We start from the raw sequence: 17,254 nt of genomic DNA on the forward strand, positions 1-17,254 counted from the left end.
GTTCAGCAGAGACGGGTGGAGGAAGTGGTGGACAGAGAGATTGAGGCCAAACCATCGGCCGCTGCTCTTAAGAAAGCGCTTCTTACTGCTCTGAGATGCGTTGATCCTGATTCTGACAAGCGGCCCAAAATGAGTCATGTTGTCCGCATGCTCGAGTCTGATGAATATCCTCCCAAAGAGGTCTGATATTTTTTTTTTCTATATATCATTTATGAATGATCTCTCTCTCTCTCCTTTTTTTATATAATTATTATCATTTGAAGCTAGTTTTAGTAGTTTAGTAATGGCAAGGAACTGAAATAACGGAATGATGAAAACTTAGGAACAACGAAGAAGACGAAGAAGAAGCCAAGAAGGAGAGACGCAGACAGAGACTAATGAAGAAGAAGATTCAAAGCCATCTGAGGTCCATCCATGAAGTTGTGGATTCGATGGAGTCTTCGCTCTTTGGAGTTAGGAGTATTGTGTTGTATCTGTTGGTCGATCCCTCTGTACAGCCTTCTTCCACTTTGTTATTATTATTACACAACACACACACACACGCTGAGGTTCTTCTTAAGGCAGCTTTTTTTTGTTTGTTTGTTAATGTCTTTACTTTGGAGATTGGCTCTTAACTATTTACCACAGAAACTAATCTTTACATCAGAGTTCATGTTTTATTTGTCAAAAATGGCCGACAGTTGGGAGTGTTTCACATTCATTTGTAAAAAAAAAAAAGAGGCAACGGAGACTACAGCATCATCCTCACAAACTGTTAAAATCAGAAGGCGTCTCTGGAAAATAATGGAGTCCTTGAATCAAATAAGGTCATCATCCATCCATCCCTCAAATAAGGCCATCATCCATCCACAGGGATTTACAGGAAGAGAGAAAAAGGGGGGAGGGAGGAGGGGTTCATCAGAGAGGATGACGGTGCGGAGCAGAGCGAGGAGGGTTAAGAAGAGGTTGAAGAGCCTTCACCACAATGCTCATGTTCGGCCTGAAGTCTGCCTCATATTGCACACACAGCGCTGCCACAGCCGCCAGCTGACACACACAAATCACTCTCCTCAAACATATCACAATACACACACACTCACAAAAGAAAAAAAAAATGAAAGAACAGACTCGTTACCTTAGCGACCGCTTTTGGATGGTATTCCCCGTTCAGTCTCGCATCAACACACTGCTTCACCACCTTGTCTTCACTCAGCTTAGGTGTTGCCTGTTTTATACAGTCAAATGCTTACATCCATGAGTTTTCAAATTCGAGAAAGGAAACAGAAACTTTACCCAAGTCACAAGACTCTGCTGTCCACGCGGTAATGTACGATCCACAGGTTTACGCCCTGTTAGAAGCTCTAGCAGGACAACTCCAAAGCAAAGCACATCGCTCTTTGTGCTCAATGTTCCCGTCATTGCGTATCTGAAATGCATAACCCCAAAAACTACATTTCAGCTGGAACTGGAGGTATGACCATTTTTATCCAAAAACCTAAATCCCCGTGAATGACTTTGTTCTACGTAATATTAGAGCATAATACCCAAGGTTCCTGAGCACATGAGTGACCATTGAGGACATTTAGCCCATGAATTAGTCTAATTCACAGATCACTATTAAAACGAGTGAAAACACTGAAAAGGATAAGGAGTCTCTTACTCTGGTGCATGGTGGCCAAAGGTTCCAAGCAAACGAGTTGAATGAAGGCGTGCGGCCATGTCGGGGGCTTGATTGGACAGTTCAAAGTCAGCGATTTTGGCAATGTCATCATCAAACAGAAGCACATTGCTGGATTTGATATCTCGGTGGATAATAGGAGGGCTAGTCTTCTCATGCAAGTACTCGAGCCCTCTGGCAGCCCCAACAGCAATTTTAACTCTCTGTTGCCAAGATAGAACTGGACCTGGCTGTTCTCCTTTGACACCTTTCCTACATTCAACATTTCTTTACGTTATTCGTCCTTCAATTCCCAGCAATCAGTTTTCTATTTCCTTTTACTTTTCTCACTTTTTCCAGTTACTGCAGGTTGAAATGTTAGGTAAGTGGTACACATGTCATAAGTTAGTCACTTACCATGAAGGATATCATGAAGAGAACCGTTAGAAGCGTACTCATAAGCAAGAACCCTGAGAGCGCCATCAACAGTAACCAAGAAGCGCAACAACGTTCTCGTGTCTCAATCTCGAAACAATCGATACCTGTTAACGTTTTCTATGTAAGAAACAAATACGGGAATAATTCTCTGGATTGGGTTGATGGCAAATAACATGAACTTAGAACTTTAGGATGAACCTAAAGCTTTAGAAAGCATTAGGTCTACCTGGGCGAGAAATTCTTGATCAATTTGCTTGCTGGAGTCCAGCTTTTTGATGGCGGCCACCTTACCACTTTTAAGAACACCATAAAACACTCTTCCATATGAGCCTTCGCCGATCAAAGCCTTTGGACCATAGTTATCGGTTATATCCCTCAGTTCATCTACGTACGGGGATGGCAGGTGCAGCTATAGGCTGCATAGCAATGAACGGGCGGTCCTTGGGTGGACTTCTTTTATATGGTGACCTCCATTATAACCTTTAGAGCAGTTCGAAATATCATCACCTTTAACTTGTCTAGCTAAGAGATAATTAAAGGACACATATTCGCCGTAAAGCAGAAGAGAATAGAGTAAGTGGATGAGCTACCTGCAGGGTTGAGCACCGGCCTTGGTCTGGTTTCAGCAGCTCTACGAAAATCCTCTCCTCCACTGCAACCAAAGCAGCCCATTAAACAGTGACGTGGAACAGGCTCCGAGTAAATTATGCTTTCCTCTCAACTGGAAAAGCCAAAGGCATGCGTAAACAAAGACATTGTTCAGACAGGAAACTCCAATGAACCGCTTGGCACACATATAAGCCCAACTGTACGCGTAAACAATGACATATTCAGACACGACGAGTAGTTCCGGATGTAAGAGTAAAGAGACGTTCAGACATAAGAAAAAGAGAAAGTAAATGAACTGTACGCTTATATTCAGACACAAGCTCTCGAGGAGCAGTTATAGAATAAGGTTGAAGTACATGCTTCAATTGATTAAACAAGGGGCCTGAGACACTAGATGAAAGGTGTTCAAGACTAGACATGATCCGGAAAAACGTAAACCCATCAATCTATAGAGCAATTACAGGGGAGGATTGCGTAGCGTAGACCTAGAAGTTAGAACATCACAACTCAACGATGGGAGCCCAACAAAAAGCACTACGACTACGAGGATACAAAATCACTCCAAAAGGCATAAAAGGAAAACACGCGCGTCTAAAGGAGGGCCCCCGAAGATGGTCAAAGTTGCGGCGTTACCTGTAGAAATTTTGAGGGATAATATTTTTTATTGATAATAGATATTTATATGAGAGTCAATAAATATAATAATAAATATTTTTAAATATATATTTTCTTTGATAAAATTTTTATTGTATAATATATTTTATATTATTCATCAAAATTTGATATATCTCAACATCCATCCATTTTATTTAGAGCGTGGAGATCACGAATCAATCAAATTTGAAAGAAAAAATATAATCAATTATATGACACTTGAACCAGGTGACCTTCCGAATTTCTCTTAACAAACTAAAAAAGCAAACAAGCCAATGCGCCGTAGATATAAATTTGACAACACACGACAAAAAGTGATTCGATGATAATAAAAAAAGACCGGTCCGGAAAAAAAAAAATTGTCGAAAATAACTCCGATCGGAAGCAATTAGATAAAGCAAAATAGTTCTACTACCAAAAATTTTCTTGTTACAAAACGACGACGTGCATGGTAAAGCAAAACGGCGACGTTTGAAGTTCTGGAAGGCGAGCCGGGAGCCACATGGCATGATCGGGGCGAAGCTACTAATCCTGTGTCTGTAAGATTGGAGAAGAGGGCTCGTCTGTTGTCACCAGCTTCAGGCTTGAAGAGAGAGGAGGACGATGGGTTTGACGGAGAACGCGAGTCAAGCGTACGGGGAAGCATGGTATTGGGACAACCGCTACTCCAACGAATCTGGACCCTTCGATTGGTACCAGAAATACCCTTCCTTGGCTCCCCTCATCAACCTCTACGTCCCTCATCGCTCTCACCCTGTCCTCGTCATTGGCTGCGGCAACTCAGGTTTCTTCTTCTTCTTCTGTAATTTTCTGTCTGCGTGTTTGTATCTGAATCTGCGTCTCTCTCCTCAGCCTTCAGCGAGGGAATGGTCGATGATGGCTACCAAGATGTGGTGAACATAGATATCTCCTCTGTCGTCATCGACACTATGCACACCAAGTACTCCCACCGTCCTCAGCTCAAATGTACCTCCTCTTCTTTTTTTCGATCCCAAACTCATCAGCATCGCAGAATCTGTTAAAATCCTGCCATGATTCTTCATCGTGTTACAGTTCTGAAGATGGATGTGCGTAATATGAGCGCATTTCAAGCTGCTTCTTTTGATGCTGTAATTGATAAAGGTAGCCCCTTTCCTCGTTTGGTCACATTTGGCAGATAACCTTGCCTTGTTTTGTTTCCAAGCCATAACCTTTTGGAACTATTTCGCGTGTTACAGGAACCCTCGATTCCATATTGGTGAGTGAAGTCCAGTCTTTCTCCTGCTCATTTTTCATGAGTTCATATCATTGGGAAAGTCTTATTTTCTTCGCTGTGTAGTGTGGGAATAATTCGAGGCAAAACTCCACACAAATGCTTGAAGAGGTTTGGAGGTACTATAATCAACATCTATTAGGCAGATATGCTTTAGTTTTCTCTTGATCTCTCCACCTATAATGAAGCAGTTGAAAAAACTATAGGGTTCTCAAGGATAAAGGGGTCTATATCCTGGTAAGTTTCATCATATATTCCCTGGGGTTTAAATAGCAGTCTGAGATTTGATCTACAGATGCTTGGGTGTAGTCTGTGTGTTTGGCTACGGATCACAAGAGCTTGTGTTGCCTGTGATGTAGATTACATATGGAGCTCCAGTCTACCGTCTTCATCTACTAAAAGAATCGTGCTCTTGGACCATAAAACTTCATGTGATAGGTGACCTATATATATATGCACATTTCATGATATTGGGTTTGGGTAGAGGAGGGGGTTCCTAGATGCTGGATGTGTTTTTTGGCAGACAAAACTTTAACAGACGAAGCAGCAGAACATCCAAAATGGGAATTGAGGAACCCTATTCCTGTAGACGCTGAGGGAAGCTCTGTGGAGACTACACTCGGGAAAAACCCGGATGTCCATTACATCTACGTCTGTACTAAGGTTTGTGTTCTTTTGAAGCCCTTTTTATTTTGAGCAGTCTTGTTATACAATATATGATTGAATGTGTGGGAATTAGGTCACAGCCTGAGGAGTTTGGAAAAGGAAAAGAGGCGTCATCACTGCCGCTGGCATTCTTCTGCTACCTGAGTTAATGAGTTTGGTTCTCGTAGTGTGGATTGCCCCCATCCATCTTATCTTTTGTTTCTGGGCATCATCACATTTTATGAGTTCAAAGAACATGACCCGTGTGTGGTGTGTTAGTCGCGCCACTCTCACTCTCTTAATACGTCTTTTTTTTTCTTTCCCATTCTATTGTCATCAGACTCCGGATTCAGAGCTTTTTCAGATTTACATGTTTTGTTATATTTATCATGTGAAGCAAAACGCTAACGCAAAATCGGCTAACGTAAAATTGAAATGAGTGAAAACGAAGAATTCATGCAACTGATCCCAAATAAATTTGGGACTAAGGTGATGTTGATGTGAAGCAAAACCTGTTGGAACAGTAAGACATAACAGATCATCGTAGCACGCAAATACACACGAAGAAAACCATTCTCACAAGCCATAACAAAAACACAAACATATACGTACACTGTATTTTTCTATGCACAAGGGCCAATTGAACCCATAAATCAAATCATGTCCTAGAGACAGAGTTCGATGTCATCCATCATGTCGAGACTTCAATACTTTTCTTCACAAGTTTGATGAAAGTGCCATCATCTTACCAAGCAAAATACAAGAACATTCCTGTAAAGACTTTTTTTTTTCATCTAAAACTTGTCCCAGAGCTCCTCCGCGGCCCTTGAGCTGGTAAAACCGGTGGTTGACTGTTACCGGTTTTGCAATACTTTGCCAATTCATTGTTGGCATGGGAGAGAAGCTTCTGAGCGTGCTCCAGTCGCTTTGAGTAATCTGTATCCATCAGTTTGATCGACCTTGTATCCTGTCCATTCCATTCAATAAAACCTAATCATCCTTGGTAACAAAAATTATGCACACCACTGGTGAAAAACTTTGAAGAACCAAAAGAAAGAAAGAAAAAAGAAATGCATCTGAAGGATCAGTTATACATACCCTTGGTGTTTGCGTTACACATTGGCTACTACTGCCTGGTGCATCAACAAACGTTTTGACTTTTTGATCAAGTTCAGCTACCCTCCTCAGCAAATTGGTCTTGTCCTTCTGAAAAATGGAACACAGCATCAACCACTGACACAAGCAGTTGTTTCTTCAGCTGCTGTAGAAGTGGGAAACCATGCATTATTACCTTCAACATATCGTTCTGTGCAGAAAGCAACTGAACTTGTTCCTGTAGTTGCTCTAAAGTAATCTGATTGGCAAGTACACCTGCTTCTTTTTCCTTCAACTCTGATATGCATCTGTCCCACCCACAACAAGACAAGACAGGATTGTAAACTTGAATACACATCCAAGTGCCATTCATTAAATCTTTTGGGTAGATTTTTCTTTCCAGAATGCGGTTACACGGCGGCGCAGAAACAAGCATATCAACTCATGACATAATAGATTCAGTAGAACAGGCTAACCTCTCTCTTTCTTCAACAAAGGCGGCAATATGTTTCTTCAATTTGATAATTTCTTGCTCCTGAAAACAAAGGTCAAAGGGGAGAAAAACAATGTACCAAAACCTAAAACCGAGTCAACATGTCACATGTTATTAAGTTTCCTCTTCCTGCATCACCTTGGAGAGGATCTCTTCTGTGCGTTGATGAGCCTCCTCAACTACCCTTCCAAACTGATAGTGGTCAACCAAATTCTGAAAGATGACAAGGATTAAAATGTCAGGTTGAGGACCCCTTTAATCATTCTTAAAGATAACTTGATATTCTCATACTTACAGCGTAGTTGGTCATATCCATTTTCACGCCAAGTAAATCCCGGATGACATCGTGGGTCATGCTTTCAGCTGCGGCTATCCTTGTGTTCAGCGAGCATACCTGTACAGCGAGAAAAAAGAAAAGAGAAGCTTCACTGAGCCACTCTAAAATGAATCTGATTACAAGAACTAATATCTTGACGAGGCGTTCGCTCAAATGCTGAACCTCTCTCTGTTTAACAGCTAGCAGCGATTCCAGTTCTTCAATACGAAACCTTGCCATTGTCAATTCCTGATCCTTCTCCAAATTCATCTGTTGTACCAACCCTGCAATACATCTGAATGGTGAGCCTGAACCTCTGGTCCTTGATGAGCTTTTCTCAGTTTTATGTGATGTTGCTGCAGTTGACGTGTTTGATGCATCTATTTTTAAATCACGAACCATGGCCTCGAGACCCTTGTACTGTTAAGATAGGCAGGTAGAAATTTTGTAAGCAAGAGAGTGAAGGAAAATTTCAGGTGCTAACCGCTATCAAAGTCATTCCCTTTAACTGCAGTGCTGCTGCTGCAGAAATCAGTGGTAATTCCAAAAGCTGGTCCGAATTCATAATATCTTACATGTCTTTGAAGGACACACATCAAGAACCATGAATATGAGGAAAAAAAACACAGTAATATAGCTAATTTTCCTTTACAGAGTACAGACAAGTATTCAACACGATAACATTTTGTTTAAACTATGCATGGAAAGATCAAACCTAATACCTTTTCTTGGTAACCACAAGCTTGGGCCTCAGAATGCAGCACAACTTCCGAAATGTACTCTCTGAGTTGTTTAATCTGCAAGAGGAGAAAGATCGATTTAGTAGTAAAGAGAAGCAAAGCAATCTTCATATGCACATTCATAATTGAGGGCGACCAATTAATGTAATCCACCTCTTTGTTCATTTCTGCTACTTCCTTCTCAAGGAGTTGGATCTGATAATGCGCCTCTTGGAGCTCTTTTGACCTATCATACATTTGTTTTCACCAAAACTCAGTATTTACACAAAATGAAACTCAAGAAACGAAAATTAAAGATCAAACTAAGATGCAGTACCTGGATGTCTTATCCTCACATTCGTCGATGTCTAGGTTGAAATTTTCGACTCTTAGCAATCTTTGTCTGAGAGTTTGGAGCTCTGTTTCTGATGAATCTCGAATCATGCGATGTCTTTCTACTTCCGCATCCATATCATACACCTGGAGGAGAAAATCATTTAAGTATCAGTACAATGCAAGAGGTTGGTAAAAACACCCAATTTCTCTTTCCATTGTTTTTATGAAGCTTAGACATAGAGATTGCAGATAAGAGGAACTAACCCTCTTTTCCAAAACATTTACAGTATTCTCAAGCTCTTCCACCGAAATCTCTAAAATTTTGACCTCCTCTTCCTTCTGCTCGGCATACATTTTACTTGCCTCAGATTCCTACAAGAGAAAATTTGGAAATCCCAGTTAGTCACCCTTCACCACTACTGGTATAGATCAGAATAAATTGTGCCCCCTGAGCTATTTACCTGACGAGCCTCTATAGCAATAGCTTCTTTTTCGTCAGCAATTGCATAAGCCATATCAAGCTTATCATTCAGAGAACGTATTTCATCAAGGAGTTGCTCTTTATCACCAGAAACCTCTTTTAAGTCTTCTTCAATGGCCCTGACAGAAGAAAGAACCTGAGCTTCTGCTGTATTAGTCAAGTATATGATTTCACTTTCCAACCCTTTGACAAGCTCTTTTTGTTCTTCCAATGCTTCTTCAGCTGCTGTTTTCTTCAAGCAGAGATCTTTCAGAAGGACTCTTAACTCGCCATTCTTCTCTGTAAGAGCATGTATCCTCTCTTCAGCCTTCTCCAGATCTGATTTCGACGAGAACAAAGCCTTCTGCAAGTCACTTGAGCAATTTTCAAGTTTCTCTTTTTGGAATACAAGGTCATGTACTTGAATTGTTTTCCGGCCCAGCTCTTGACGAATCTGGCATAATGCATCAATCAGTTCATCAGTTTCATCTTTGATATCTCTTTTATTTGATGCTGATTCTTGCAACAGCCTAAAATCAAAAAGCAAACCCTCAAACAAAGCTTCCTTCCTCTCTAGCTCCTTTTTTAGAAACAAGTTCTCATATATTAGGTTGTTACGTGACTGGTAAACAACTCCATTTTTCAACTCAGTGACCCCATCAGCTATGTTAGCTCCATCCACTTGTCTACTGACATTATCTTCAGAACTGGATCTGCTGGTGTTACTCTCCATGAACGGTTGTTTCTCTTGCCAAGGAAAAGTTGTAATAGTTCTTTTACTCTGATCCATCTGATCGAGCAATTTCCCAATATGGCACTGTTGTATGACATACAGAGCAAACCCACTCTCCATCGTCTCAGAGAACATCTGTTCGAGCAATTTTCTTGAGGTGCCAATCAAATGAAGCAGCTCTCTTGCAGTTAAAAGGACGTTAGAGTATAAAGCCTCTAATGTTTTTTCTACTCCCCTTTTCATTTGTAGAAAGATCTCTTCAAGCAAAGACATGGAATTTTTCATATCCACCAAGGTGGAATGTGTTTGATCCAGCAAGAATTGATTTTCCTTTTCACACAAGGATACTGAACACCTGAGCTGTTCCAGGTCTTCCATTAGACTTGTTCTCTCAACCATTAGCTCCTCATTAGTTTGACACCACATTCCAATAACCTGTTTTGATTTTCCGTTGGCTTCCACTAGTTGACGTAATGTGAGATCAGCTTCTTTCATGGTGGCATTGACTGCCTCAAATTGTTTGAAGAAGCTTCTCGCAGGATCCATTCTCTGGATAAGACCCGCATACACCTCAGAAGAAGGCTGCATAGTCAGTTAAATTTCAGCTACTTAATTGAATGGACATCTAACCATTTACTTTATTTGTCTTGGCACCACAAAAGAGGGTACGAGATTAAAGCAACAATGCAAGATCAAAGCTTACTCTATTGCTAAGTTTGTATTCCATTTCTTTTCTCTCCTTCATTAATGCCAATGGCACAAGTTCTGCCTGCTGCCCCTCTGCAATAATCAAGGGAACATAAGCGTGTTTCTCTACATTAAATTAATGATTGGTTCATGTAAGATAACCTGTTTTATGGACAAAACCAGAGGAAATGTATACCTTCACAATAAACACCATGTCCTGAATCATTTTCGTTAACCGAGGCCAATGACATGGCTTTATCATGCGTTTCCTGGTCCTCAGATTCTGGAAGTAAAATTCCTGGATAGATCATGTTCGCTGTCTGACCCGCATTACAAATTGAAAAGTCAGAGCTTGATGTTGAAAAATCTTCACCCCTTCCATGTACTTCTTCACTTAAATATTTCTCCTTCGACGAGAATATACAAGCTTGATCTTTTATTTTTTCACCCTTTTCGAATTGATTGCTTGTTATCCAAGGCTTATATGGTTCCCCCGATTGAAATGGTCTCTGAATTTGCATGTCGCCATGGTTTTTTTTAAGTGTAAGCAATTCAAACCGAATTTCATGAATTTCTCTGATCACATCTTGAACCAAGTGCTTGCAGCTGGAGTACATCTGGAGGAAATCCATTGTGGAGGCTCCTAAATGAACTTGGATATCTGTAAATAGAGAATGGATATCAGAATCACGATCCGTGCCTCCATTGCTGGTCACTTCTATTGCACTAGTATCGTGATCCCTCAAGAGATTATCATTAGGTTTCTCACAGGACAAGTTACATCTGCCATTAATAGAAGAAGCCAGATGTGGCCTGCAAACGTTGTTGTCAATATCTTCTCCTTCAAAAACCTTGGTAGAAGTAGAGAGCCATTTTCTAACTGCAAGAGTAGCCTCAGAACGTCTTTCTGCTTCCAGAATCTGATGTTGCCTTGATTCAAATTCATTTTCAGGCTTGTCAGCCACATTGCTCATCCTTTTTGTTTCAGTGCTTAGGCGGAGCATCTGTTTCACATTTACAACATTGTCTTGCAGTTGGACTTCATTCAGCACGATTGTCGCTCCCTTTAAAGATTTCAGCTTCAAGTCCATCTCTGCTAACAGTATCTGTGCATCCTCCAAACTTTTCTGTAGAAGTAAAACTGTTTCTTCCTTTTCAAAACAAACTTTTGCAGCCTTCTCAACATAATCACCTATCCAAGCGTTAACATGTGGGAATGAGCAGATTATACTTTCAATCTGTGTAGAGGCTTCTTTTATGGATTTAGATCCATCCACAATGAAACTTGTTAGCTCTATGGTTGCCTTTTCCCAGTCTTGATTAAGTGTCTTTATCTCTGCTTCTCTAGCTGTTATAGTATCTTTCAGTGATCTGTTTTCCTGAGTCAGGTTACAAATCCTTTCCTCAAATTCAGACTGAAGAGCAATCAATTCTTCCTGCAGATGAAGAATTGTTCTGGAAGTTTCAGTCTCAACATGCTCACAGACAAGTTTAATATCTTGTTGTTGAGATAACTTCAGCTTACGGTCTTTCTCATAGTGACAATTAAGTTTTCTGGCCTCTTCAAGATCCTTGCTCAGTTTCTCTAACTTTAATTGGAGGATGTACTTCTCTATCCCACCATCAATCCCCATTACCGCATCTTCATTTTTTAGATCCAAACCACTGAAGTCACCGTCATAAGCTTCTATCTTAGGGAAGGGTTCTCTTTCATTGTTTTCGATTTTTCTCAGTGTTTCCCTGTATCTATCATCCTCCCGCATAAACATCATTTCATTTATCAGCTGAACCGGCTCCACTTCCATAGCTTCAATTAATGATCTAGACTCCATCAGTTCCTTCCTAATGTTACTATGATCGCTACTTGCTGCACTATTCATATCACTCCAATTGTTTCTCTCCAGAGTTTCTTTTTCCTGGGCTGAACATACAATATCTTCACCCCAGTCACTTCTAATTGACATCGTTTCCCCCTGTATGACATCAAAAGGAGAGTGGATGTAAAAAAGGATAACATCATTTACATGCTGCTTCTTACAAAAACATTTAAAACCATGTAATCAATAAACTAATAAATTTTTTAAACTGTGTTTCATGTAGAAAACTATTACACTGTACTGACCAATGAACCGTTATTTGCTTGTTTGTGCTATTCAAGTTGATTGTGGGATTATGTAACGTGCTATAAGTGCAGCAAAGATAAATCACGAGTAAAAAATGTCAGAATGCTTACAAGGTCAGCAGTTTGATCAAAATTCAAGCATCTTCCAAGTCCTCTGTGCATTACATCTAGTTTTCTGCATAGAAAAACAATGCAACTCAAAAAACAGGGAAGAAAACTTTATCAAGCCTCCCTTATCACAAGTATGTTCAAATGATCATATCAAGCTCAACAAAAAATCATGAAAAAAAGGGCACAAGACAACTAGAAATTGTGGTAAAATGAGATTATAGATGTAGGATGAAGAGCACAGAGGTTGTGCTAACAATTTTTATTAACCGCAACAGTGGAATCTGGAAGTCATTCCATACCAAATGGATAAAATAGAGAAAAATGAAAGCATCAGTGTACAGTATAGGGTAGAACAGAAACACAAACTTTATCCTAATATGCAAACTTTGCAAAGGATGCTAGACCTGGATACGATACCTGATCATACTCGAATTCATTTTTCTACAATTTTCCAACTCCCTCTCCACTTTATCATCCTGCAATATCATCAAATATACATGTAAGAACCCAGAAGCAAGATAAACAAGAAATTGAGATCAGGTAAACTGTCTCCTTAATCCAACCTTCATCACACATCCAGAAAATGACTCACTGTTAGCTTCGAGAATGTCAAGAAGCTGCACAACAAATGATAAAATTTGAATTTAGTCCAATGTTATAGGCTGCAAATTGGTTTGATAAATACCTTCTCAAACCTGGTCACGTAGTTCCGAAATCTCAGCAAGCAATTTCTCCCGCTCCCCAAGCTCATAGAAATTCTGATGTCTGACAAAGTAACATATACCACAATGTAAGATGTTGATAGAAAAAACATTCATATAAAAGTATTTCAAATTCAGACTTACATTTGAAGCTGCTCCTGAAGTCTAATATTGTCCAGAGCACAATGTGTCAACTGGGCTTGTCTGCTCATACTCTCCTGAAGAAGCTTGATTTCTCCTTTTAGAATTTTATTTTCTTCCATAAGATAGTCCTCAGAAGTCAGTGAGCTAGATATCAACATTTCCAGTTGCTTGACTTTCTCTTCCCGTAAACTAAGCATCATTTTAGTGAATTGAGCATCTTCCTCCATATGCTTAACCTGTCGTAGAAGACCAGACTATGAGATGAACAGAAGTAGAAAGATGAACTAAAGTAAAATCTGCCTTTATTTGTATCATTAGATGAGTCTGCACAACAATTATGTTCCAAAAAAAATATGCTGAACAATTCTTGTAACAATACTAACCAGGCTATTGGTACACTCAATCTCAGCTTTTGACTTCTCTAGGACAGTTTCAGCCACCTTCTCCCTCCTCAGAGCTCCAGTCAATATTTCTTTCATGCTTTTCACCTGTTGTGAGTGCATAATGCATTAAGTCAGTTCACTTAGACTTGTACCAAGACTATACAGAAATGTTTTTGCAAATTTACCTTCTTAATCAGAGGGCTATGCATCTGGCATTGACACCCATATTGTAGTAATTCCCCTGGAATTTCGTTTATACCAGAATATCTGGATTCTTTGCGAGAAGGCAGGCAGTCTGAAACAACCTTTGAAGAATTCTGGTTCTTCATCAGAGAGGATAGTTGGCCCTGTTTAAAGATGGTAAAAGGACTTAGTTTCACCACTTTGCAGTTATGCAGGAAAAGGCTCTCTTTAACATATCTCCTGGATACCTTCAATTTCCTTATTTCATGTTGGAGTGCTGTTACATCCCCAGATGAATCTTCATTGACTTTAGCCTGGGAAATGAAGTAAAGCAACAACTCAAATCTGATCCGACTTTCGTAGAAGAGTTCATTCATGAAATAAACGAAGAGTTAAAGCTACATTATTCTGGATTAGTTTGGCTCGCTGTGCAAACTTCAGAGTGCTGAGAGTTTCGTTTGCGGAACTGCAGTATGACAATAACTATCAGAAATATGTCAAGACACAGTATACCAGTGCCCACTGATTCAAGCATGGTTTTGATACAAACCAAACAGATGGGCTGACATTTGCTATTATCATTGTCTTAGAGTTTCCGCCAAGAGAATCCTGCAATGAAGTATTAAATTAGTTCCAATACCGTTACTGAAAAAGGAAAACGAAATGAAGGGTGAATTAACCTTATTTATACCTGTAGTAGAAATGTAAGTCGAGAATCTCTATAGGGAACATGTCTGTGTTTCCCATGTGCCAAATCCACCAGAGACATTATGACCAATCTAAATTGACAGAGGAGTAGAGTGATATAAATAGCCAGAACACTTCCATTGCAAATATGAAAACAGTTGGCAGCTATTACACAAATCAAATGGCATCTTATCCTATCATGTAATCATTTATCTCTAGTTATAATCATTCTTCAGCTGTCAAAGAGTTCAAATCTGTTGAAGTCATGCAACTCGTTTCTTGCTTTGCATATTTTCAGTCTCTCCTCAATTTAATCTTAATGCCTATTATCATCTTTGTCAGTATATAAGAGACTTGAATGTTTGTAAAATGTTTGCAAGTCAAAGAATGAACAGTATCTAGGATCTCTATAATCAAGAATTTTAAGGTGCAATAAAACCTAAATGGGAGATAGGGAGGGAGAGAAAAAGGGCAGTGTCAGAAAGCACTTCATGGACCACAAGAAAAAAGGAAGATGGATTACCCAAGGGTGGATAAGGATTTGTTTATGTTTGCTGCTTCTTTCAGACGATCCCCTTCTGCACCAGAGCTTTTCTGCCTATACATGTGACAAAATAATTTTATCAATCATGAGATGTAAGAGAAAATATTCAAAAAATACTGAGCTACCTTTCAGAACCGGCTAAGTCGACCAAGTTTAGTCTTGCAAATCTGAAATGAGTTAAGGAATCTGTCTCCCAACGGCTTTCAATGGTGCATGTTAAAACACTGTGTGATCTGCTACTCTCGCTGTTCATATGGGTTGCTGCTATCTTTCTGTTTGCTGCTCCCTGATGATATAGAGAAACAACTCCAAATTTTAAAAATCAAATACGTGAACACTTAACAAAACTTTTGGCTTTAAGGCCTAACCTGTAGTAGGAGCTTGAGAACGTCGTTGACATTTCTCACTTTATGTTCTACAAGATTTTCGACATATACTCCTTTCATCAAATCTTCTCTGAGCTATCACATGGAAAATCGAGTTTTTGAACTATGTTTTGCAAATATTAAATAAATAAAGTAAAGTAGATAGAGAAAATGAAAGATTGAATTACTTGCAGATTAGTTGATGATGGCTCCAAGAGATCAGTTATATGCTCATTATATATTTCAAGAAAGGAACATTTGCAACTAAACTTCAGTCTTTCATCCCTCCTTCCTTCTTCTTCCTGTTCAAAAGATTTTTAAGTACTAAATTATAGTGATCAATAAGAAATCTAGAAAAGTTAACTCGACATTGTATGATATATCTTAGAAAAGTTTTACGTTTATATACCTTTTTGATCCTTGAGAACAAATATTCAAATACACGGGGAGTAATCCCACAGTGATTGTTGAGACTGCCTTCTACCACGGATATCTCACCCATCATTGTATAAGTCTTGCCACTACCAGTCTGGATAAGACAATACTAAGATTAGAGACATTTGCACCATTCCAAATCCAAACAAGAAAGTACACCACAATAACATATGATCTCTAACCTGACCATAGGCAAACATACAGCTATTGTACCCAGACAAGCAATTCTCCACCATGGGCAGTCCAGCAGCACGAAACAGTTTCTCCTGAAAATAAACCAAATTCAAGTCATTCAGATAGCTACTTCGAATGTGACATGTAGCGAAGACTAAAGACTATTCGTTCGCTTAAATATATATCCAGCGTCAAAACTGGGTAGCGAAAATACTTTTTTCTTTTCACAATGAATTATGATATTACGAAGTATAGGGACGAGAATGAGGTCTACCTGAGATATTGTCTCACAAGCTACATGATCAAAGGTGAATCTAGTCTCCGGATGACCCAGCCAGACCAATGTGTGTGGGCTTTCTTGCTTCAAACACTTACCAGATCCTTGGGAAGCCTTTTCCATTGAGCTCAGTGGTCGTATTCGTATCAACACCTACACAATAGGCAAGTTTTTGGAAATTAGCAAGTCCTGACGAACCATTTTGTAAAGAATTACTTAGAAACGAGAGGAGCAAAAAACCTGCACATTATGTTCTTTCCAAAACGACGCATCTTCATTGAGCTCAAAATGTGGAACTTCCGCAGAAGAAACAGAATCGAGCACCGGAATTGCCCTTGGAATTCTGGACGAAGAGCCCATCCCTCTTCCTCCCAAATACACGACTCTCGCACCACCACCCAGCGAAACCCTCGCCCCGTTCCTCGCCGGTGTGCTTTGAGCAGAGTTAGGCTCCGATCGAGCTTTCGCATTACGACCCACAATCCTAGGAGTCGAATCGTGGAAAGCACTCACTTCGGATCTCTTCTCTGGACCCAGTGTCCGATGGTGTTGCGGTCTTGCACCTTCAAATTTGTGGACCAAATCCGAATCGGAACCATAGTTCACCTTCTGGAGCTGAGAAGGATCTGGAATCGAGTGCAGGGGAGCCCTTGAAGGAGACGACATAGACAAGGTTGAGGAGTGGTCGAGCTCATTCTCTTCGGATTCGAGGGTTTCGAATCTCAAAATGTTTTGAGCCATGATTAATCAAGCACAAGCCGTGCTTTCCTTTCTCTCTGCAAGAATGAATCTGGAATCCAGCCTTGCGGGGAGAACACTTTTCTGTTCGTGCTGGTGCTGGATTGAGATTTCAAAGCGCAGTGCTTAAGATTTGAAATGAGGGGGAAAGTTTTCAAATTGAAGAAATGTTTATTATTTTCACCATGCGCCCTCAAACTCTTAGGTATTACGAGTATCACCATCGATCTTTTCAAATTTTCAGTTTCTTCTACTCCACTCGTGTTATGTCGTCGACGAGAATGAGAGATAACACGTAAACAATATATATATATATA

General features: G+C 39.8%; 4 protein-coding genes across 7 annotated transcripts in view; 2 read left to right on the forward strand and 2 right to left on the reverse strand.

The window, feature by feature from the left end:
• LOC104824723 (probable receptor-like protein kinase At3g17420) overlaps window positions 1-645 on the forward strand; it is a 3,873-nt gene extending 3,228 nt beyond the window's left edge. For both annotated transcript variants that reach the window (XM_010556846.1, XM_010556847.2), the window contains 2 exons: window positions 1-180; window positions 323-645. In XM_010556846.1, coding sequence (XP_010555148.1) covers window positions 1-180; window positions 323-418 — 276 coding nt within the window. In that variant the 3' untranslated portion in view covers window positions 419-645. The remainder of the gene's footprint in view (window positions 181-322) is intronic.
• A 92-nt stretch (window positions 646-737) lies between these two features.
• Window positions 738-3,181, reverse strand: LOC104824722 (pto-interacting protein 1). The gene is given in 10 exon segments (XM_010556845.1): window positions 738-1,026; window positions 1,115-1,204; window positions 1,273-1,405; window positions 1,640-1,904; window positions 2,054-2,121; window positions 2,123-2,178; window positions 2,301-2,462; window positions 2,464-2,534; window positions 2,537-2,554; window positions 2,665-3,181. Coding segments are annotated over 10 exon segments (1,074 nt in total). The 5' UTR covers window positions 2,747-3,181; the 3' UTR covers window positions 738-897.
• Window positions 3,182-3,856: 675 nt separating this feature from the next.
• Window positions 3,857-5,619, forward strand: LOC104824724 (methyltransferase-like protein 13). 2 transcript variants are annotated; one of them, XM_010556850.2, is made up of 9 exons: window positions 3,857-4,121; window positions 4,190-4,303; window positions 4,391-4,459; window positions 4,555-4,574; window positions 4,656-4,708; window positions 4,796-4,826; window positions 4,949-5,027; window positions 5,128-5,252; window positions 5,329-5,619. In XM_010556850.2, the coding sequence occupies exons 1-9, from the start codon at window positions 3,941-3,943 to the stop codon at window positions 5,338-5,340; spliced, it is 684 nt and encodes a 227-aa protein (XP_010555152.1). In that variant the 5' UTR covers window positions 3,857-3,940; the 3' UTR covers window positions 5,341-5,619. The 2 variants fall into 2 exon arrangements, with proteins under 2 accessions (XP_010555152.1, XP_010555151.1); XM_010556849.2 differs by having other exon boundaries at window positions 3,865-4,121; window positions 5,113-5,252; window positions 5,329-5,617.
• Window positions 5,620-5,735: 116 nt separating this feature from the next.
• On the reverse strand, window positions 5,736-17,041 carry LOC104824725 (kinesin-like protein KIN-12C). Of its 2 annotated transcripts, XM_010556851.1 has the most exons (33): window positions 16,440-17,041; window positions 16,197-16,352; window positions 15,931-16,014; window positions 15,723-15,842; window positions 15,502-15,615; window positions 15,317-15,409; window positions 15,074-15,234; window positions 14,928-15,002; window positions 14,409-14,496; window positions 14,268-14,326; window positions 14,120-14,183; window positions 13,966-14,031; window positions 13,720-13,881; window positions 13,535-13,639; window positions 13,152-13,387; window positions 13,002-13,071; window positions 12,870-12,923; window positions 12,724-12,782; window positions 12,307-12,370; window positions 10,270-12,046; window positions 10,090-10,166; window positions 8,655-9,968; window positions 8,458-8,565; window positions 8,195-8,337; window positions 8,032-8,104; window positions 7,861-7,935; window positions 7,322-7,558; window positions 7,118-7,216; window positions 6,961-7,035; window positions 6,806-6,864; window positions 6,526-6,637; window positions 6,333-6,440; window positions 5,736-6,201 (listed from the first exon to the last, which is right to left on the reverse strand). In XM_010556851.1, exons 1-33 carry the CDS (start codon window positions 16,938-16,940, stop codon window positions 6,025-6,027), a joined length of 6,765 nt encoding a protein of 2,254 aa, XP_010555153.1. In that variant the 5' UTR covers window positions 16,941-17,041; the 3' UTR covers window positions 5,736-6,024. The 2 variants fall into 2 exon arrangements, with proteins under 2 accessions (XP_010555153.1, XP_010555154.1); XM_010556852.2 differs by lacking the exons at window positions 15,723-15,842; window positions 15,931-16,014; window positions 16,197-16,352; window positions 16,440-17,041 and having other exon boundaries at window positions 15,317-15,404; window positions 15,502-15,594.
• Window positions 17,042-17,254: the final 213 nt, after the last annotated feature.

The sequence above is a fragment of the Tarenaya hassleriana genome, unplaced genomic scaffold (genome assembly GCF_000463585.1).
Source record: "Tarenaya hassleriana unplaced genomic scaffold, ASM46358v1 Cleome41, whole genome shotgun sequence".
Taxonomy (NCBI): Eukaryota; Viridiplantae; Streptophyta; class Magnoliopsida; order Brassicales; family Cleomaceae; genus Tarenaya; species Tarenaya hassleriana.